Raw genomic sequence first — 22,718 nt, forward strand, 5'->3', positions numbered from 1 at the left:
TCTTGCATTTTCATAGTTTTACTTTTTAAGCCTAGTACTTTAATCAATCTAAAATTTATTTTTGTTTTTTATATAATGTGGAAATAGTAAGCTTTATTTTTTAAATATTCTTTTTCTGTAGGCTGACAAAGATGAACAAATCAGAAAAATAAAATCTAGGCACAGTGATGAATTAAATTCATTGTTAGGGTATTTTCCTAACAAAAAACAGCTTGAAGACTGGCTTCATAGTAAGTCAAAAGAAATTAATCAGACCAGGGACAGGCTTGCTAAATTGAAGTAAGTAATAGAAATGTAATAGAAATCTCTTTTTCATGCTTTCATTTTTAACTGTTCTAAAATCATTTATTGTCATAAAAATGGTATGTCTTGTTAATTGACTTTGGTTCTCCTATATTTTACAAATTATGTCTTGTTCCTTAAAAGCTTATAGAGTTAAGTGAGAGGATTAAACTGTTAAAATTCTTTGTTATAAAAAGTGAGACCTGAAACTGTAAAATGCCCAGAAGGAAACATAGGGGAAAAGCTTTATTATATTGAAATTGGCACTCATTTCTTGGCTAGGACAACAAAAGCACAGTCAGTGAAAGCAAAGTAGACAAATGGGGCTACATCAAACTTAAAAACTTCTACACAGCAAAGGAAACAGTAAACAGTGGGGAAAGGCAGCCTATAGAATGGGAGAAAATATTTGCAAACCATGTATCTGATAAGAGGTTAATATCCAGAATACATAAAGAACTCCTACAACTCAACAATAAAAAAAGAAAACTGGATTTAAAAAAAATGAGCAAAGGACTCGAATAGATATTTCTCCAAATAAGATGTAGAAATGACCGGTAAGCATGTGAAAAATACTCAGCATCACTAGTCATCAGGGAAATGTAAATCAAAATGACATCACTTCATACCAGTTAGGATGGCCACTATGAAAAACAGAAAATAACAAATGTTGGTGAGAATGTTGAGAAATTAGAACCCTTGTGCACTGTTGGAGGTGTGTAAAATGGTGCAGCTGCTGTGGAAAACAATGGGAAGTATCAAGAGGAAGCACGCGTGCCCTCATACACATTTTATCTGAAACAGATTTCTCCAAAGAGTACTGGTCCTACCCATGTACAGTCCACTCCGATATACGAGTATTCTGTCTGCTTCATTTTGTTAAAATATGCTGAGGTGATGCATTAAATTGATGACATGACTTGCCTCATAACCTGCAAATTAAGAAATTCTGATCTATGTGGATATGGAGGTTAGCTAGGATGAAATTTAAGAATTGGAGTGGAGAAAAATTGTACTAGTGATCAAAGTCTTCGATGAATGAGAAGGAATGAATAATCAAGCCATAAGTAGATGACAACAAGGAGGGGTTAAAGCAAAAGTTTACAGGAAGGAAGGGACGTAATTGTGAAAAGGGTTCAAAGGGAATTAGGAGGATGTTTTCCCCTCTTCTCTCCTTCCAGTAGATCCAGCAAGCACATTCTCCTTGCTGAGGCTCTTAACCTGAATTATAAGCCCATGAATCCCCAGAACCAGGCATGATTTCACCAATACTACATTTTTCTGGGAGCAGGCAGGCCCGTGGTAAGTGAGTCTGTGTCCAAGGGGGCGAGTTCAGGTGGAAGTGACTGTTGCCAGATTTCTAAGAAAAAGCACTTGGTCACAGCAAACCTTGTAATATTTGTTGGCAGAATTTGTCTCATATCTACCTACTCAAACTTTTCAAACTCATTCCTCATGTTTTAAAATTGTCATCCATATTCTTATTTTATAGCAAGGAACTAGCTTCAGCTGAGCAAAATAAAAATCATATAAATAATGAGCTAAGAAGAAAAGAAGAGCAGTTGTCCAGTTATGAAGACAAGCTGTTTGATGTTTGTGGTAGCCAGGATTTTGAAAGTGATTTAGATAGGCTTAAAGAAGAAATTGAAAAATCTTCAAAACAACGAGGTAAGTTATACCTGCTTTATACTATCAAGGCACTGTAACACTTAAGAATTTTCATTGACAGGTAACTTAAGGATGGGAGATTTAAAAACTTTGTTCTAGCACCAGATGGCTTAAGTTTTAGTCCTGGTTCTAGAATTTAACTTGCTGCGTGACTTTGTGCAAATTATCGAAACCTTCCTATACTTCAAATTCATCATCCAAGGACATAATTACCTACCATCTAGGCTGTTAGGAAGAAATGAGATTATAGGTATAAAACTCTTAGTTTTAGCTCATAAAGAGCTCTAAAATTGTTATACTTTTTGTGTGTTATCAGAAAGTAATTTATATAAATATGAATGTATTGTGGTAGCCAGGATTTTGAAAGTGATTTATACAGGCTTAAAGAAGAAATTGAAAAGTTTGGAAGAATATTTAAATATCAGAGGATTAAGAAATTTTAAATAATATGCTTCTAAAGCAAGAATAATAATCACATATTACTGAAGAGGTTGACAAAACCATATTTTATTTTATTCTTAATGGAAATATATTTATTTTCGTAAAATAGCCATGCTGGCTGGAGCCACAGCAGTTTACTCCCAATTCATTACCCAGCTAACAGATGAAACCCAGTCCTGTTGCCCCGTCTGTCAGAGAGTGTTTCAGACAGAAGCTGAATTACAAGAAGTCATCAGTGATTTGCAGTCTAAACTGCGGCTGGCTCCAGATAAACTGAAGTCAACAGAATCAGAGCTAAAGAAAAAAGAAAAGCGGCGTGATGAAATGCTGGGGCTTGTGCCCATGAGGTGAGACTTGACCTTCACTGTCACCATGCACATGCAGCAGCCACACTGTAAAAGGCACCGGTCCAATGCCTGGCAGTGCCATTCATAGTATGTCCCGAATGAATAAAAGTTAAGTTAGGATCCTGAGCCAGTAATCCCCATCTCATGTTATTTGTATGATAAGAAGAAACAATTATTTTGTGTCTTTTTGTTTCCTTTTTTGTTTTTTTTTCTCTTAAAGGTAAATTTGCTTCTTAATCTAGTCACAGGGCAGACAGATAAAATTGTGCGCGCAAGTGCCTGTGTTTTAATTCCTCGGGCTTGGCTTGAGGGCAGAAGTTTTTACAGATTTAGAACTGTTTGCTCATAAGTAACTTTATAAACCCAGGAAAAGAATTAAAATAACCGAAAAGCTCTCCCAGGAGGCAGATTTTAAACTGTATTATGCCTTTCTCACTTTGAAGAAGAATGAATCCTAGGTGATTTCTATTCTTTTATTTTTCCCTGTGAGAAGCCCTGTGTGATGATTGCCTGGGTGTCTCCCAGAACAGGTCACAGCTGGTCACAGAGACCAGTAAGACATGATGTCCCAAAAAGGAGACAAGCTTTCAGAATGAGATATTTAAGAAGCTGGGCTTAAAATAAAATACTTAAATAGTTCAAACAAATGCATTACTTTGGAAGAGAGAAGCCAGTGGACTACAGAATGAGAATAGGATTTTGAGAACAAGATGGGAAGGGGGATGTAAACCACAGGGAAGTTGGTTCAACTCAGTGTAGAAAAGGAAAGGGAGAGAGAAATGAGAATTGTGTGTGTGAAGGGACAGAGAGGATGACCTGTGCTGCAATAGAAACGCATCTGGAGGAAGGGAGTTAACTGTAGGGATTAATTCCCACACATTGGGAAGATAGAACTATATTATGTTCAGGTCTAGTTACAACTCTCTGATAGGTGATGAGCCATTCTGAAGGTTTTAAACAATGTGTTTAGGAAAATTAATCTAAAGTTAATGTATTGAATGGATGAGAGTGAGAAAAACTATGGAAGCAGGGAAACCAGAAGGGTCTGTTGTCCTGGAAAATCAAAGAGGAGTTTCAGGAAAACAGGAAAGGTTTAAGAACATGTGCTTTGAGGTAGCCAACCTCCAAGACAGGTCCCAATGTTCCCTGCCTCCTGGCATTCACAATCTTGCATAGTCTTCCCTCCTGCTCCGGGATTGGTCTGTATAACCAATAGAATATGGCAGCAATGATAGCATGTCCCTTCCAGGATGTGGTTATACGAGGCACTAGGCTTCCTGCTCTCCTTTTTTCTCTGTTGGATCTGGGTGAAGCGAGGCGTCATGTGTGAGAAGCCCCATGAAGGGACCCACTTGGTGAGGACCTGAGGCCTTGGAACAACCGTTTGGAAGCAGCTTCTCTCGCAGTCAGGCCTTGAGGTGGCTGCAGCCCTGGCTGTCAGCTTGACTGCAGCTTCAACAAGAAACCCAGATCAGAAGTACCCAGATAGCTGCTCCTGATTCTCATATCTGTGAAGAATGAGTGTCGTTGTCTGAAGCTGCTAAATTTGGGGCTATTTTATTGTGCTGCAATAGATAACTAATATCATCATCGAGGGTGAAACCAGATTATTGCAGGCTACAGGGAGTATGTGATAAGGAGACAAAAGCAGTTTATGAATAAAAAGGAAGAGGAATAAGGCAATATCTCAAAAAGCAACAAATCAAAGATAAAATTTAAAGTTGGTTGAAAGTGCATGTCAAGGAAATATGAGCTTAGTTCTGTGTCATACTGATATATTATAAATAGCAGAAATCAACATTATATCCTATTCTGGGACCCTTGCCATCACAGCTTCCCTCTCAGACTTAGGAGCCTGGTGCCCGCCTTACTCATTGTTGGCAATTTCCTAATTCTTTGTTTGTTGTAACTTTGATAACTATTTGCTGAATGAATGAGAACTGTAGTATCTGTACTAGTTATTTCTTGCTGTGTAACAAACCTCCTTAAAATGTCCTGCCTCCCAGTGATGATGATGACTTTCATAGTTCTGTGGAATGATTGGATTCTGCGCAGCATGGCAGTTCTCTTGTGGGTCCTTGTGTGTGGTTGCAGTTAGAGGTTGGCTGCCCAGGAGAGCTGTTATCTCACGGCTCTCCTGGGCTGGGCACTCAAGACGGCTCACTGCACGGCTGGCAGTGATGCTGACTATTGGCAGGGAGCCCAGCCGGGCTGTCAAACAGAATGCCTTCACATGGCTTCCATGTATGTCATGCCATGGGCTTTTGGCGGTATATAGTGGCTAGGTTACCAAAGGAAGTATTTTAAGAGCAAGTATTCCAAGAGATTGGAAAGAGAAGCTGTAATCCATTAAGGTTTGAACCCCCAAATGGACACAGTGTTACTTCTGCTGTTTTCTGTTGGTCAGGGTAGTCACAGAGCCCACCAAGATTTAAGGAGCAGACACAGACTTCACCTCTCAGTGGAAAAGTATTTGTGGCCAACTTTTTTCTTTCTTAGAGAGATAGAAAGAGAAACATCAATATGTTGTTCTATTTATGCATTCATTGGTTGACTCTTGTACCCCTGACTGGGGATCAAAATGCAACCTGGTCATATCGGGATGACGCTCTAACCCACTGAGCTCTTTTGGCCAGGGCTGTGGCCAACTTTAATACACATAATACCCCAGTATCTGGAGTGGCATCTGTGTGCTCTTCTGGTCACTGCACATAAAATGACCTGAAGCAAAAATATTAACCATGTAGTCTGTTAGGTGATGATAGTACTATGGAGAAAAAGATAGCAGGGTAAGGGAATAGAGAGTATCTGCGGGGTGTTAGGAGGGGAATAGCTGGTGAAGGTGGCATTTGAGCGGAGACCTTAGGGAAGTGAGGGGACCTGCCTCGCAGTTGTCCAGGAGAAGAGCTTTCCAGGCAGCACAAAACCCCTTCGCATGTTTGACCTGAATGCCAAAGGAGAAAGGGATTGAAGATGAGGTAGTAAGGAGCCAAATTTTGGTTATTCTCTTGGAGGAAAATAATACTTTCATTTAAAGCCCCAAACTTACTAACACTTAATATTAAGAGCACCATCATGAGTAAAATGTCAGATGAAAATATACCTGTCACTTAAAAAAATCCTCACCCAAGTATATGTTTATTGATTCTAGAGAGAGTAGAAGGTAGGGGTAGGGAGAGAGGGAACATCGATGTGAAAGAGAAACATCAATCAGTTTGCCTCCTGTACATGCCCCGGCCAGGGATTGAACCCACAACCTAGGTGTATGTGCCCTGACTGGGAATCAAACCTACAGCCTTCTTGTGTACGGGACAACACTCCAACCAACTGAGCCACCCAGCTAGGGCTGAAACTATACCTATTTACTGTTTCGCTTAGTACTGACTCAGTTTCATGTATTATAGCACCTCATTTAAATAAAAGCTCAACTAATATTTTCCCCCATTTCTCCGAAAGGTGTTCTTTTTTTAATACCATATCTGTGTTGGTCCATTTTATATATAATCGCTTTGGAAAAGAAATGCTGTCACAAAAATACGTAAATTGAGTTTTCTGAAAAAATTTAAAAACAGAACAGAACTCTGATAGGTCTCAGTAGCCTATTCTCTCAGGAAATATCTTTAATTTTTCTTAGAATACTTAATTTTAAACATCAAAGGCACCAAAGCCTAGGCCATATTGATCAGGGATTTCTTGTGTGCATGTGAAAATGTAAATAGTTAAGATTGTGAATGGATGCCTGTTGTTCTCCACAAAGATGTCCCCAGTCAAGTGAATGTTTGGTTGGCATTTGGCTATTGTAGCTGTGTCACTTTTTAGATACTGGGCACATAATTTAAAGCCAACTGGTGCTCTATAACCACAACATTTAGGAAGTAATGTGAGCGTGGAATTACTCATAATCTCCATATCCTCATATTTACTCGGGGAATTTTTTTATTTCTTTGCTGTAAAAAATATAGATCTGTTGTCACAAATCAGTTTAGGTTGGCATTTCTTAGTCATGGTAGACTTTAAAAAAATCGTTAAGTATGCTAGAGCTAACCTTTTGAGTTTCTAGTTTTTCGTTTAGTTTGTTATAAGCCATCTAATGTTTTTGCATAATGAGACCGAGGTTATGTATTTAGGGCAATAATATCATAGAAGTGATATTGTATCTTTCTCAGGGCATCGTATCAGTGGGTACGTATCAGTGTGTCTTATTACTAGAGAAGTTAAACTTACTCACCTGATTAAGATGGTGTCAGCCAGGACCATTCAATTGGTTTCCATTAGAAACCAAATTAATTTATTGTACTCATTTAATTTAATTAAGAATTTAGAAATTTACCCAAGAACATGCTTGTTGATTGTAGAGAATGGGGAAAAGGGAGAGAAAGAGAAGGAGAGAATCATTGATATGAAAGAGAAACATCAATTGGTTGATTTCATACATGCCCCAACCTGGGACTAAACCCACAACCCAGGCATGCACCCTGGTGAGGACTTGAACCTGCAACCTTTCAGTTTTTAGAACAACAGCCTACCAACTGAGCCACACTGGCCAGGACAAGATTTTGGAATTTTCAAACTGAACTTGATAGCTTTTTTAAAAGATAAAATACAAATTTTATTCTTTCAGAGGTACGAGCAACTTCGTACATTATATAAATGTCTAATCATTGTGTTATATACCCAGAACTAATATAATGTTGTATATCAACTATAAATGAAAAACATTTTTTAAGAAGGACACTAAACCAGGAAAAGAAGAAATTATATGAGAAATGCAGTGCTTAAGTGCTAAATTGGGTGGTAATGAAGTAGACGTAGACATTCAGAGAAGGGGCAGATAAGTAAAAGCTGGTTCTGAGTGGAGACTTCCCAGGAAGAAGAACTAGACTACCTTGAAGATTGGGTGGGATTTAATAAGCTGCTGGGCAAGGACATTTTTTCAGTATTAGGGAATAGCTCTCCTCCATAGGACCAGATCATCACAGACATCTTGAGCTGAGAAGGCAAAATTCTCCCTAGTTAGCTCTCTGGGCTGCCCGTAGTTTTTAGTGTGAATTGCAACTACTCTTATTACTTATTTAACCCTAAAAAGGGTTTAATAAAATAATGAGAGCAAAAAATAATATATGCATGGAGCTAGTACCTGCAACATTAGCTAGAGTAGCAGCAGCTTTTGTACCATAAACCATGTAGCATTTGGCTGAATGGTTTCCTTCCTTCTTTCCATCACTTTAAAAAACTTTATTTTGAAAAAATGTTAGACTTATAGAAAAATTACGAAAGTAATATAGAGAATTCACATATACTCTTCACTTAGCTTCTCCTGATGAGCAGAATTTAATATAGTTAATAAGAAATTAACATTGTTATAATGCTAGTAACTAAATTGCAAATAATATTCAAATTTCAGAAGTCTTTCCATTAATGTCCTTTTTCTCTTTCAAGATCCAAACCTGGATCCCACTCTGCATCTAGTTGTTATCCCTCCTTCAGCTCTTGTTGAAACTGTTTGGTGCCTTTGATGCTTAAAATTAAGTATTCTAAGAAAAATTAAAGATATTTCCTGAGAGAATAACCTCAGTCTCATTATGCAAAAACATCAGATGGCTTATTTTTAATTGTGTGTTTTCTATTAAGGCAAAGCATAATTGATTTGAAAGAGAAGGAAATACCAGAATTAAGAAACAAACTGCAGAATGTCAATAGAGACATACAGCGCCTGAAGAATGACATAGAAGAACAGGAAACACTCTTGGGTACAATAATGCCTGAAGAAGAAAGTGCTAAAGTGTGTCTGACAGATGTTACAATTATGGAGAGATTTCAGGTACGTTTATTGTAATTTGAGAAAGAATAAAATTTGTTTCATGGTGGTTTGAATGTGAAGTGTGAGAATGTTAAAAACAGTAGCTAGTATTCAGGTACAGATCATGGTTTGAGTTCTCCTGTTCTGAATTATTCATAAATTATGAAACATGGGTAGCAGTCCTGTTTGTTTTCATTTTTACTCTGCTTCCTTTTGCTTACCTCATTGAAATTATTAAAAAATTTGTGGTTAAATTGTATCTGAAAGCAGTTATAAATTGCAGTAAGTTTCTTAAAGGAAATAACTTTGTTTTATTCTTAAGATGGAACTTAAAGATGTGGAAAGAAAAATTGCACAACAAGCAGCTAAGCTGCAAGGACTAGACTTGGATAGAACTGTTCAACAGGTAAACCAGGAAAAACAAGAAAAACAACACAAATTAGATACAGGTAATATAGTCTGTTTCCTCGTGCACCCATTAAAGATGCTAACATTCCCAGCTTATGCTTTTTACCATAAGCTTTACACCCAGTATGTGGACAGTGAACTGTCTGCCTGTCTGCCTTCCAGTCCACTGTATATTCACTTTCTTTTCGCAAAAGCATCACTTCTCTGTTTCCTTGCTTAGCACAACAGATTTTGAATAGTGGGAGATTTTGAATGATGATTATCAAAAGCATATCTGCCCTGTGAACCTCACCTGTGAGTGGTCAGGTGGGGACAGAAAACTGGTTTGGGGGCTTAAAGGGGTTCTAGTGGCACTTACATTGCAGTGGGTGGGACCCATAGAAACTTGCCTTTGTGAATCCCATTGACCTATAAACCTGCAACGATGCAGATCATAGCATTTTTTGTACTCTCACATTAATCGCTGTGTCCATATACTTTTGTGCAGTTTCCAGTAAGATTGAATTGAATCGTAAGTTGATACAGGACCAGCAGGAACAGATTCAACAGCTGAGAAGTAAAACAAATGAACTTAAATCAGAGCAACTTCAGATATCCACTAACTTACAACATCGTCAGCAACTGGAGGAGCAGACTGTGGAATTATCCACTGAAGTTCAGTCCTTATACAGAGAGATAAAGGTAAGAACATTTGTATTTATGTTTTTTTTTAATTAGTTCAAATGTATGGAATGCTCTTTATTGGTATAGTGGCTAGAACTATTGTTATTGTGAGGATAAAATGAAAATAATACAAAAACTCTTTTGTGTGGCTCCTGGGTGACAGAGCTTCTGTACTAATAGGTAAAGATTTCTGGGAGAAGGATTTTGGTCATAACAAGGTGGAACTGGCTGCCTGGTTAATTTAGTAGTAAATTTCCCATTATTGGATGAGGTCAGGTGGTAGCTGGCTAACTCCATAAAAGGATTCCTGTGTACGAGGTTTGTTTTATCTACAAGTGCTATACCCACAGTAGACAGACACTGCCTTAGTCAGCACTTTTTCTCTTTGCTTCCGGATGTAGCCTTCCCCAAACAGTGAATAGGCATTGAGTTGCCACATGGAATGGAACCCATTTGGAATCCCTCACCTAGATTAATCAAATCTAAGAAACCAATTAAGTTTTTGAACAGTTTTAGAAACAATAATCTTATTTAGGGTTTTATAATTATACACGTTCTGTAAGCACTAAATATATTACCAGATCTACAGTTACTATATTTCTTAAGTATTTTTGGATTATAAATTATCAGAGGCTTAGAGTATGATATAAAATAGTACTACTTTACATTTATATAATTTTTTAGTGTTTCTAAAGCACTTTGACAATAAGCAAGTTAGTGTTTTAGTAACCCACTTGTGATATGTGACAAAATCCCCTATTATAGAAAAAGAACTTGAGACTTTTAGATGTCCAGTGCAGTTGAGACTTTTAGATGTCCAATGACTTGTTCAATTCATGCAGCTGTAAGAGGCAGGGTTAATTTTCAGGGTTAATTTCAGATGTTAGGTTTACTGACATCTAAGACATCTGACTTCCCACTACACCTTACCACTTTCCAACATGATAAAACACACCTGTATTGAAGTAATACTAAAGTATCATTTCAGGGTCTTAAAATATTTAAAGATCATTGTTTTTGAACAGAGGTTATCATGTATTTATGCTGCAGAGATGTTACAAGGCCAAATAAAGGAGACTTCTGATTAGTATACTAGTTTGTTACTTGAAAGCCCTTTTCCTTCCAAAATAGGTATAGACACATCAATGATATCAATGTGTACAGTACATTTTTTGTTACCATAAAATACAGTATTCCCTCACTTACCACAGGTATTACGTTCTAGACCCCCTCCCACGAAGTAGGAACCTTACATTTATTCCGCACTCTTAAACCTACGTAACTACAACAACAAAGTATACCGTACTGCAAAATACCATGATACAGCAAAAAATCCGCAATAAACAATTAAATATAATATTTTTAAAAATCCCATGATACAGTGAGGCCACGATAAGTGAACCATGATATAGAGAGGGACTGCTGTATCTCCTTAGTCTTAGCAGACTAAGCTTAAGGACAAAAATGTTCTTTACAATCATATTCCTGTCTGTAAAAGAAGCCTGGAGTTGATGAACTTTCCTGTTCTTTGACCACACGGAGTTAACATGGGCCCCTGCAGACTCTTAAAAACTTATACCTGAAGCCACATGCTCATATAATTGGGAACACATTGTGTAGATTAAGAATTGGCACAAATGGCTGAGGCAGGATAGCAGTCTCCCAGAGAGAGACTCTGGAGCTGGATAGGATTTGAATCCTAGCTCCTTTATTTACTGGCTGTTGTGAACCTGGACAGATCATGTCTGTATTCACTCATCTGAAATAAGGGATGACCATAATGGTACTTTTCTCATAAAGTTGTTGGGAGTGGCAGATGAGTTGATATTTAAGGCCTAACACATAGGAAAGTGCTTTTATGACTGTAAAGTCTGACACCTGAAATAAGATAATGGAACATATATAAGACTTCATTTTTTATATTTTTAGGATGCTAAAGAGCAGCTAAGTCCTTTGGAAACAACGTTGGACAAGTTCCAGCAGGAAAAAGAAGAAATAATCTATAAAAAAAATACAAGCAACAAAGTAACACAAGATAAAGTAAGATTTCATTTATGTTTACCTAACAAGTATAGGTATTAAACTTTATTATGTTCAGAGCACCATGTTGAACACTGTTATTTCACATGAAATTAAAAACATGATAAGACAAATAGTATTCTCAGATTTGTGACATAATCTTGACATTAAAAATTCTTGTTAGACAAGAAGTTAGTATTTTATATAACACAATTTAAATTTTAAAAAGTGCTTGTTTATTCACTTGGTTGCTTGACTAGTAAACAGAAGTGAAACTTTAAAAAATTCTTATTAGAATAAGGATTAAACTTAGTTTGTTTCTTGATCTGTAATAGAAGTTGAGAATTGAGACTATTTAATCAAGTTCCAAAGGTGATAAAGGGACTTACTGGAAATAAAATTTGCTGGTGATAAAAACTAGAACCCAAGGCTCCTAACTTCCAAGCCAGTGGTTCACTGTGCTTTCCTATTAAGTTTTTGTTATTTTAATATATTTCCTTGGAAATAAATCTTGTATGTCCTGGTTCTCAAGTAGTGTGTATTTAATAAATATTTCTCCACAGATGAATGATATCAAAGAGAAGGTTAAAAATATTAATGGTTATATGAAAAACATTGAGAATTATATTCAAGATGGGAAAGACGACTATAAGAAGGTAATATTAAACTTAAAACTTATTTGTTTATATTTTTATTTCTTGTGCTTAAAGTATTTTCTTTTTTGTAGCAAAAAGAAACTGAACTTAATAAAGTAATAGCTCAACTAAGTGAAAGCGAGAAACACAACGAAAAGTTAAATAAGGAAATGGGAATCATGAGACAAGATATTGATACACAGAAGGTAGGTCTTTTTTGCCCATGGCTCACTTACACCAATAACATTCTTTATTTTTTACTTTTATTTTTAATAGATCCATTAAGTAGAAAAGCAAACAGTAGAGAATACTAATTCCACTAACATAATCTTATTTCCTTTTATTCATTTTTATTTTCAATAAAAGACCCACTTGGTAAAAATGTAAACATGAAAGACTAAAATTAAAAGTGTCCCCCCCTTTCTGCTAATTCTCAGTCTCACTCCTAGATGTCATTACTGTTATAGCTTTTTTTAGTTCTTAAAGAAGTTTCTTACTCATATACCAGCAGATAGATGGATAATGTGTGTATATACATTTACTTCTACAGATGAGATTATACCATTCACATTCTGCACCTTGCTTTTTTCCACTTAATGCACTTTAGTCTTACATATCAACTCAATTCATAGATCAATAACTTTCTTTTTAGTGATTATAAAATATTCCTTTTGTTTATATATCATAACTTACTTGATTGTTTTCCTTATTGTAAACTGTGGCAGTAATCATCCTACATATACCTGTATTTTTTTTTTCTTGATAAGTATTTTTCCCTATATTATTCTTTTTTAAAAATTAATTTATTAATTTTTTATAACAAAAAATAACAATCCCCCCCTCTCAGACTTAAGACCCTTTATAATCTTATAAAGCACAATGGGTGAAGGCCTCATGCTCCTCTAGCTGCTTCAAGCTGGTCATGGTTGTCGTCCTACCTACCCTTGGGTCCAGAAATCCCTAATAAGAGTGGGGGTGTGGAGGGGACGGTGGCCTTCCCACATGGGGAAGGATCGTGCAGACTCCAGGTCAGTTGGCTGTCCCCGGACAACGGCATGCTTGGTTTAACAGGCTGGCATCCTTATTGTATTCTGGGGGCAACAGATTTGGCAACAGGGTTAAAAGACATCATTCAATCCATAACCACTAGATGACAAAAGACAGGTATTAATTTTTCAATGTCCCACATTAGGGAAAAAAAGGACTTCTTCGGAGGAAGGTGCGCCAGGCACATCACACGTGTCCAAAACCCTTTTGCCCATTATACTTAGTTTGGGCTGAGGGAAATATTTTAGGTTTCCCCCCTCTCAGACCTCTGGGCTCTTTCTGTCCAAGCCTTTAGGACAGAAAAGAGAAACCAGTTTTAAAGTGAAGCCCACAGACCACCCCATTCTTCACCAACCCAGCCACTTAGTTCAGCCAAACCATTGAGTCTCAGGAGGCAGCGATGCAGACAGGATTAAGTGAGGCCTATACGTACAGACAATCACTCAGATAATTAGATCATAGACTTGTGCCCTTTGAAAACAGAAAACACGTTAATTTATGTAACGTAACCCACATACAAGTCTCTAAATCTGTAGGACTGTCTTATTGGAAAGACATCCAATTGCAAGGCATTTGACATGACATTCTTCTTGCCTGTAAATTAAGCATCTTTGATGATGCCACAGACCTAGTTTAACTTTCAAATGAAAATGAACTTTAAATGAAAAGAAACTTTAAAGACAGTTAGCTGCACTACTTTATAGTCTACCACTGAGTATTGTGATTTTCCTTGAATCACGATTTTTCTCTTTAAGATTACCCTCCTTGTCATTAAAGGGACTACATTAAGTCCATTTTTAATTTATCCTGTTCATTTGCATAAACACAACAAGAGCAGCAAATGATCACATATGATCTTTAAGGCTGCTTTGCTGGAACTTACAGAAGGAACATTTAGGGTGACCTTCAGTCTGCCCTTCAGGGCACAGAAGCTGAGTCACATACCTGCCATTCAGCCTTGCCTGTAAACGCCTGTCTTTTACAAGTCCTTCAGGTTTTCCGTTGTGCCTTAAGGTCCCTTCTAGTCATCTTTCAGGAAAGCAACCTTCATTTCTTCCCCGGAAAGATTGCCATGGACCTCACAAACAACCAAAGTACCAGGCGTTTTTTTCTCATGTGCCTTTATGACCTTCGAAAGTCAATCCCCGTTCCTCAGGGCTTTTTGGTAACAACCAGAGCCCAAGTATGTCTCCTTTAGGCATGACATTCCAGTCAAAGTCTTGGTTAACAAAACCTCTATTAATAACTGGTCTTATTAGTTTTATGCAAAGAATCTTATGTCATTACTTCTTCAGAATGTCAAATTCTGGAGGGATCAGATAGGGAGAAAAATATACAGTGTGAAGGAAAATCTTTGTCCTTCTAATATTCACTAAAATTGCATTTCCATTCTTTATTTTTGTTTTCCCCCCACTAAAAATTTTTGTTTGTTTTTCTATTAAAGTTGTCTCACTTTTTTCCCTGTTGCTTCCCCGCACCCTGCCCAGCCCTTTTCCCACAGTCATTCCCCACCCAGTTGTCCATGTCCATGGGTCATTTATACATGTTCTTTGACTAGACCTTCCCCTTCTTACCCCCTTCTTTCCCTCCCCCCTCCCACCTCCCCCCTTGTCACTGTTAGTCTACTCCTTGTTTATATACCTTTGGTTCAATTTTGCTCATTTGTTTGTGTTGTTCATTAGTTTCTTGTAATAGGTGATAGCATATGGTATTTTTCTTTCATTGCCTGGCTTATTTCACTAAGCATAATTCTCTCTAGTTCCATCCATGTTTTTGCAAATGGCAGGAGTTCCTTCTTTCTCTCTGCTACATAGTACTCCATTGTGTAGGTGGACCACAGTTTTTTGATCCACTCATCTACAGATGGGCACTTAGGTTGTTTCCAGCACTTGGCTATTGTAAATAATGCTGCTATGAACATAGGGGTGCATAGGTTCTTTTGAATTGGTGTTTCAGGATTCTTAGGATATAATCCTAGCAGTGGAATTGCTGGTTCAAAAGGCAGTTCCATTTTTAGTTTTTTGAGGAAATTCCATACTGTTTTCCATAGTGGCTGCACCAGTCTGCATTCCCACCAGCAATGCACCAGGGTTGTGTGTTGATTTGTTGATGATGGCCATTCTGACTGGTATGAGGTGGTATATCTCATTGTGATTTTTATTTGCATCTCTCTGATGGCTAGTGATGTTGAGCATTCTTTCATATGCCTATGGACCCTCTGTATGTCCTCTTTGGAGAAGTGTATGCCCATTTTTTAATTGGGTTGTCTTCTTGGTGTTGAGTCATATAAGTTCTTTATGTATTTTGGAGATCAGTCCCTTGTCTGAGGTATCATTGGAAAGTATATTTTCCCATATGGTTGGTTCCCTTTTCATCTTGCTGATGTTTTTGTTTGCTGAGCAGAAACTCTTTAGTTTGATGTAGTTCCATTTGTTTATTCTTTCCTTTATTTTCCTTGCCTTAGGAGACATATCAGTGAAAATGTTGCTATGCGGAATATCTGAAATATTCCTGCCTATGTTTTCCTCTAGGAATTTTATGGTGCCACGGCTTACATTTAAGTCTTTGATTCTTGAGTTTATTCTGGTGTATGGTGTAAGTTGGTGACCTAGTTTCATTTTTTTACATGTCCCTGTCCAGTTCTCCCAAGGCCATTTATTGAAGAGGCTCTTCTCACTCCATTTGATGTTCCTTCCCCCTTTGTCAAATATTAGTTGACCATATAGACCTGGGTTTATTTCTGGTCTCTCTATTCTGTTCCATTGATCTATATGTCTGTTCTTATGCCAGTACCAGGCTGTTTTGATTACCGTGGCCTTGTAGTATAGTTTGGTATCAGGTTCCTTCTACTGTGTTCTTCTTCCTCAAGATTGCTGTGGCTATTCGGGCTCTTTTTTGGTTCCATATAAATTTTTGAAGTGTTTATTCTAGGTCTGTGAAATATGTCATTGGTATTTTAATAGGGATTGCATTGAATCTATAAATTGCTTTGGGTAGTATGGACATTTTAATGATGTTGATTCTTCCCATCCATGAACATGGTATATGCTTCCATTTATTTGTATCTTCCTTAATTTCTTTCTTCAGTGTTATGTAGTTTTCTGAGTATAGGTCTTTTACCTCCTTGGTTAAGTTTATTCCTAGGTACTTTATTTTTCTTGTTTCTGTGGTAAATGGGCTTTTTCTTTTAGTTTCTATCTCTGGTATTTTATTGTTGGTATACAGAATTGCCTTCAATTTCTGTACCCTGCTATTTTGCCAAATTCACATTAGGTCAGGTAATTTTTTTGTGGAGTCTGTAGGGTTTTCTATGTACACTATCATGTCATCTGCAAATAATGACAGTTTTACTTCCTCTTTTCCAATTTGGGTGCCTTACACCTGTATTTTTTCTTACTTATGCTAACATTTTTATGTAAGATAAGTTACACAAAATAGGGATTGAGGTGTAATAATATATATTTTTAAGTTTTAAGTAAAATATCTATATATTAAGTGACCTTTTAGTTGATTCCTATGTCATTTATTTTTTTCTGTTAAAGAAATTGATTGTGCCTGGCTGGTGTGGCTCAGTGGATTTAGTGCCAGCCTGTGAACCAAACGGTAGCCAGTTAGCTTCCCAGTCAGGGCACATACCTGGGTTGTGGGCCAGGTCCCCAGCTGGGGGTGTGCAAGAGGCAACCACACACTGATTTTTCTCTCCCTCTCTTTCTCCCTCCCATCCCCTCTCTCTAAAAATAAATAAAATCATTTTAAGAAAGGAATTGATTTCCACAATATAATTAAAATAACATAGAAAAACTATCTTCAACATGCCTTATGCAAGTGTGATGGTTAATCTACCTTATTTTAAAACTACAGTTGATGCTTGAACAATGTGGAGGTTAGGAGTGATCCCCTCTCCTTCCCACTTCTCAGAGTTGAAAATTCATTTATAACTTTTGATTTCCCCAAAACTTAATTGTCCCTCAGTATCCATGGAGGAGTGGATGTAGGACCTCCTGTGGATACCAAAATTCAGGGATGCTGAAGTCCCCTATATAACATGGTGTAGATCAGTGCATACAGATCACCCTCTGCACCTCCAGGCTCCCAAATGTGGATCAAAAAGCAGTGCAGGTATTCATATATGTTTTGGAAAAAAGTCTGTTTCAGTGGAGCTGGGCAGTTCAAATGTGTGGTGTTCAATAGTCAACTGTACACCGTTTCTCTGTCCTGCTGTTTTAAACAAAACTTGGTATTTGAATGTTTTAATCACTTGCGTGTAAGTTGTGGTAAAAAAAATCTCTTTGAAGATTAGCTATATCAGCTTTCTGCAGGCTCTCTGACTATAGTGCCAGGAATTTCAAATACAAGAATGTCATTCAAAGGTAAATCGAATCTGTGTCATCTAGTGTATGCTGAATAACTATATGATGCATATATAACAAAATAGTTATCTATCACTAGCTTATGTAAGGGTTGCCTACTTAAAATCACAATTTATAAATCAGTAATAGCCCTCCATATGCATGTACTAAGATGAGTGAGATTTACTAACCTGTGACCCTTTTCAAGTTGATGGTCTAAACTTAGTGGATCTTACTGTGTTTCAGTGGAGCTGTGCAGTTCAAACCCGTGTTGTTCAAAATTCAACTGTACACATTACAGTTTACTTCTGTAATCTGCCTTGTTCCAGAAAGTATTTACTGAGTTACATACATAGAGCAATGTCAAATAACATTTTAAATTAACAGGAATATGAGACAATGTGGAAATAAGGACAGGAAGTTAATGAAACCAGGAGAGTAGTAAAACAGCAGGTCCTTGAATAACATTGTTTTGTTATAATGTTGATGAGATGCTTAGGAACTCAACGTGTGTTAATATCAATTAGCCTTTGGTAAAATTGGTTTCTATATATATCATTTCATTTAAAGTTGTAGAACCTACTAATGACATTAAGTGAGGACATACTATGTATAAAATGTAGGCCATGAAATCTGATTTGCTTGCTAAAGATTCTGCTGTAGTAGTCACATGAAGAAAGTCATAATTAGGTAAGACGCACATTGTCCCAGAGTTAACAGGAAACCACTTCCCTGTACTGAGACCAGAGAAAGAGGGGGACACTGTAAAGATTAACCAAAACCATGTCTTCAACAAATTTCATGGTGCTATTTTTTTTTTAAAATGTATATTAGCATCTTTATCGTCCCTCGATGAGGTTTCATAGATGGTGGTGTAACTGAAGTCTAAAATAAATGTTAGTGTTTAGAGAGCAAAGATTAGTTTGGGGCACCATTAAAAAATACCTAGTTTTTTCTTCTCCTAGGTATTTAACCGAGAAAATTTAAAACATGTTCATAGCAGCATAATTAATAATAATTAAAATATGGTAACAACCCATATGGTCATTAGCTGATGAACAGATAAACAAAATGTATTATATCCAATTTATATACATATATAAATTTGTTATAAGGAATTGGCCTGGCCCCATCTGATGTGAAGGCTGAGAAACCCCAAAATCTATAGTTGGCAAGTTGGAGACTCAGGAGAGCTGATATTATAGTTCCTGTCTGAGTCTGCAGGCCTGAGAACCAGGAGAGCCAATAGGCCAAAGAGCCAAGGTTTCCATTTGAGTCTGAATGCAGGAAAAGGCCACTATCCCAGCTCACAAAATCAGGCAGGAATTAGCTCTTATGCAGCGTTTTTTGTTTTAGTCAGGAGTTTCCAATTGTTTGGATGACGCCCACCCACATTAGAGAGGGCAAACTGCTTTACTCAGTCCTAGGTTCAGATGTTAATCCCATCCAGAAACACCCTTCAGGACACTCAGAATAATGTCTGACCAAATGTCTGGGCACCCTGTGGACCAGTCAAGTTGACACATAAAATTAACTGTCACATCATACAGTGGGATGTTATTCAGCCATAAAAGGAATGAAATATTGATATACACTGTAACACGGACAAAACCTAAAAACACTATGCTAAGTGAAAGAAGCCAGTCACAGAAGACCACATACTGTATAATTCTGGTTATATGAAATGTGCAGATAGGCAAATCCGTAGAGACAGAAAGCAGATTAGTGTTGCCAGGGGCTGGAGGAGAGGAGAGAGATGGGTATGGGGTTTCTTTGAGGTGGGAATTATAAAATGTTCTGGAATTAGTGGTGATGGTTGCACAACCTTGTGAATATGCTAAAACCACTGAATTGTATACTTTAAAGTGGGGAATTTTATGTTATATGAATTAATACATTTCGATGTTTTTAAGAAATCACCTGGGTTATTAAAAATATACATGTCTGTTTTTCCATTCCAGACCAATAAATCAGACTCTCTGGGACATGGGCAGAAGCATGTATGTTTTCTTAAAGTACCCCAAGGGTTTTAATGTATATCCTTAACTGTTAATCACTGAGCCAGAGCACTGCATAGCTTTCAGACAGTCCTCTATGAAAGGTATTTTTCCAACCAGATTTTTTGTAGATATTGGACTGTGGTCTGTTCAGTGTATTGTTCTATCACAGGTTCCTAGAGTGCAGCTAATTTTTATGTTACCTTTAGATGGTCAGCTGCAAGCATTAACTAACATCTGAGCTTAGTGATACAGGCTACTCTCTTAAGAGTTGAGGAACCTAACAGGAGCTTACTTACATGATTACATCCTACCAAATTTAGTCCATGGAAAAATGAAATATTTGGAAATTGAATAATCTGCCTCCCTCACTTTTCAGATAAAGGGAACTAGAAGTGACCTAACTTACCCAACGTCATAAAGGTAGTAACTGAGGAGGAACATGGCCCTACCTCATCAAATTGCTAGGATAATAGAAAAGCAATTCTTGTTCACTATAACTGCATCTGGTTACCTTTCCTGCCTTTCTCCGATACTTTATATTTTGTAGAAAGTAATTGGAATTCTCATTGCTTAAAGTATAAGGACAGATTTGATCCACTAACAAATACTGAGGCAGGCACTGTGCTGATGACATACATTAAATCATTTAATCTTCCAATAGCTTATTATCACCATGTTACAGTTAAACTGAGGCTCAGAGAATTTAAATGCATTTGCCCAAAGTCATCCACTTTGAAAGTGTAATGCTGAGATTTGAGCCTAGGTATACCTGACTTCAAAGCCTATGCTGTTTAACTAATAATGCTGTATACTGTCTTTCAAAGTGAAAAAGTAAGAGCAACAGAAACTGACCTAAAAGAAAGAAATGCCTAGCTTTCTGGTGACCATAAAGGAAAGCAAACAAGGAACAGTATTTTGTGCCAAAAATCAATCTCAACTAAATCTGTGATAGCCTACTCAAGAGTCCTTTTGTGGTGACTACCTATCATGATGGCAGAATAGGGAAACAATGCATTCACCTCCACCTCCACTGCATCAAAATTACAACTAAATTATAGAACCACCATCATTGAGAACCACCTGCAAACTAGCTAAACAGAATTCCTAAAACTAAGGATATAAAGAAGCCACCTTGAGACTGGTAGGAAGGGCAGAGATGTAGAATGGACAGGTCTCACCCACGATACGGTAATTAAGAATTGAGAGGAATATCTCTGCTGCGGAAGTCCCTGCTGAGGAACGAGGGATCTTAGCTTCACACCAAGCCCACCATCCCAGGGCACCAGTGCCAGGAAGAGGAGTCGCCATATTATCTGTGAAAACCAGTGGGTATTGTGTCTAAGAAAGAAAATGGGCTGCTAGAGACCTAGGTGCTGTGCTGCAGGTCTTAAAGAGCCTGAGCACAGACTCGCTCCCTCACAAACTTACTCACTGAGCTCCAGCACAGGGGAAACAGCTTGAAGAATTCCAGGGGCATTCCAGGGACATAGGAAGGAACTAAATCCACTAGTGTCAGGGCAAAGGCTGGAGGTGCAGGGGTCGGGGCAGCTCTCTCCGGAGACTGAAGTGCTGGCAGACACCATGGTTCCTTTATTGAGCCCTCTTCCCACCCAGCCAGCAGGCAGGCCCTACATCAAAGCTCTCCATTAACCTGGTTAACATTCTTGGTCCCACCCATCTTGCATAACCTGCCTGAACCTCTTTCAGTGGCTTTTCCACATAAGCAACCTGCAAATTTTCCTAAAGTCTCTCAAGGATCCATATACTCACCCAGGCAGCAGCTGGCCTCGGTTCACAGAGTTGCTACTCCCGGACACCTCCAAGCCCAGCACAGGCAACAACCAACCATAGATCACTGTGTGGCTCCTACTAGGTGGTCCCAGACCAGGCACAGGCAGTGGCTGGTGTAACACTCCTGTTGGCCAGCTTCAGACCACACCAAAGCATTTCCCAACCAGCTCTACAAAGAACATCCCCAAAGGGTGGTCTCAGCAGGCACCAGAGCTCTGCTAACACTAATCTCGCATCATTAGGTCAACACCTGAACAACAGCTTGTCCACTATAGTCACAGCAAGTCAGCCTAAGGATCAGTACCACCCACTGATTTACCAATAGCAGCCAAGGCTCAGCTACAAGAGGACACACAACCCACTTGAGAGGCACCCCTGGAGCCCTGGCTCATGATCAGGGGGACTGCCACTGGGCCCCACAGGACCCCTACTGCATAAGGCGCCCTTCCAAGACTGGGAGGTGGGTCTACCTAACAAACAGAACCAAACACAGAGGCAGCCAAAATGAGAGACAAAGGTACATGTCCCAAATGAAAGAACAGGACAGAATTCAAAAAAAAGAATAAAATTAAATGGAGACAAGCCACCTATGAGCTACAGAATTCAAAACCCTGGGTATACCAATGTTCGGTGAATTTCAGGAAAGAATAGATGAACCAATGAGAAGTGCAATGAAGAGACAAAAAATAAAAAAGGACCAGTCAGAAATGAAGATTACAATAACTGAAATGAGAAATACACTAGATGGAATCAACAGCAGATTACACAAAAACGAGTTGAATCAGCAATGTGACAGGGTAGCGGAAAACACCCCACTGGAACAGTAAAAAGAATTTGAAATGAGGATGATTAAAGGAACCTCTAGGACAACATCAAGTGTACCAGCCTTCGCATCATAAGGGTACCAGAAGGGAAGAAAAAGAGTCTTCATGGAAGAATCTTGGAGAGTCACAGCAGCTACAGTGGTGCATGAAGTTGCCTTGGCAATGAAAGGACATTTGCAACCATATTATTATAGTCCCTTTTAACTGCTTATAATGATGCATTTAATAGATAAGTATATAGTTATATTATTATTTCTAGGAAAATGATGGTATTTGGAGGAAAACCCTCAAAATAGTGATATATAGATGGTCAGGGTTTAATATGAACACTAAACATGTGAAATAAGTCCCACCATGCTTCTCTCCCACCTGGTGACTCTGTTCCGTTACTGTGGGCAAAAAGATTTTGCCAAAGATTTGCCTCCCTCCCACTTTCCACGTGAC

The 22,718-nt window shown here is 37.9% G+C and overlaps 1 protein-coding gene across 2 annotated transcripts in view; it reads left to right on the top strand.

Annotated features, from left to right (window-relative positions):
* RAD50 (RAD50 double strand break repair protein) overlaps positions 1-22,718 on the top strand; it is a 77,740-nt gene that overhangs the window by 36,532 nt on the left and 18,490 nt on the right. For both annotated transcript variants that reach the window (XM_090288041.1, XM_090288042.1), the window contains exons 11-19: positions 122-279; positions 1,775-1,950; positions 2,501-2,738; positions 8,370-8,559; positions 8,861-8,987; positions 9,434-9,627; positions 11,539-11,649; positions 12,192-12,284; positions 12,356-12,469. In XM_090288041.1, the coding sequence (XP_090144167.1) occupies positions 122-279; positions 1,775-1,950; positions 2,501-2,738; positions 8,370-8,559; positions 8,861-8,987; positions 9,434-9,627; positions 11,539-11,649; positions 12,192-12,284; positions 12,356-12,469 (1,401 nt within the window). The remainder of the gene's footprint in view (positions 1-121; positions 280-1,774; positions 1,951-2,500; positions 2,739-8,369; positions 8,560-8,860; positions 8,988-9,433; positions 9,628-11,538; positions 11,650-12,191; positions 12,285-12,355; positions 12,470-22,718) is intronic.

The sequence above is a fragment of the Furipterus horrens genome, unplaced genomic scaffold (assembly GCF_987537825.1).
Source record: "Furipterus horrens unplaced genomic scaffold, mFurHor1.1.pri manual_scaffold_10, whole genome shotgun sequence".
Taxonomy (NCBI): domain Eukaryota; kingdom Metazoa; phylum Chordata; class Mammalia; order Chiroptera; family Furipteridae; genus Furipterus; species Furipterus horrens.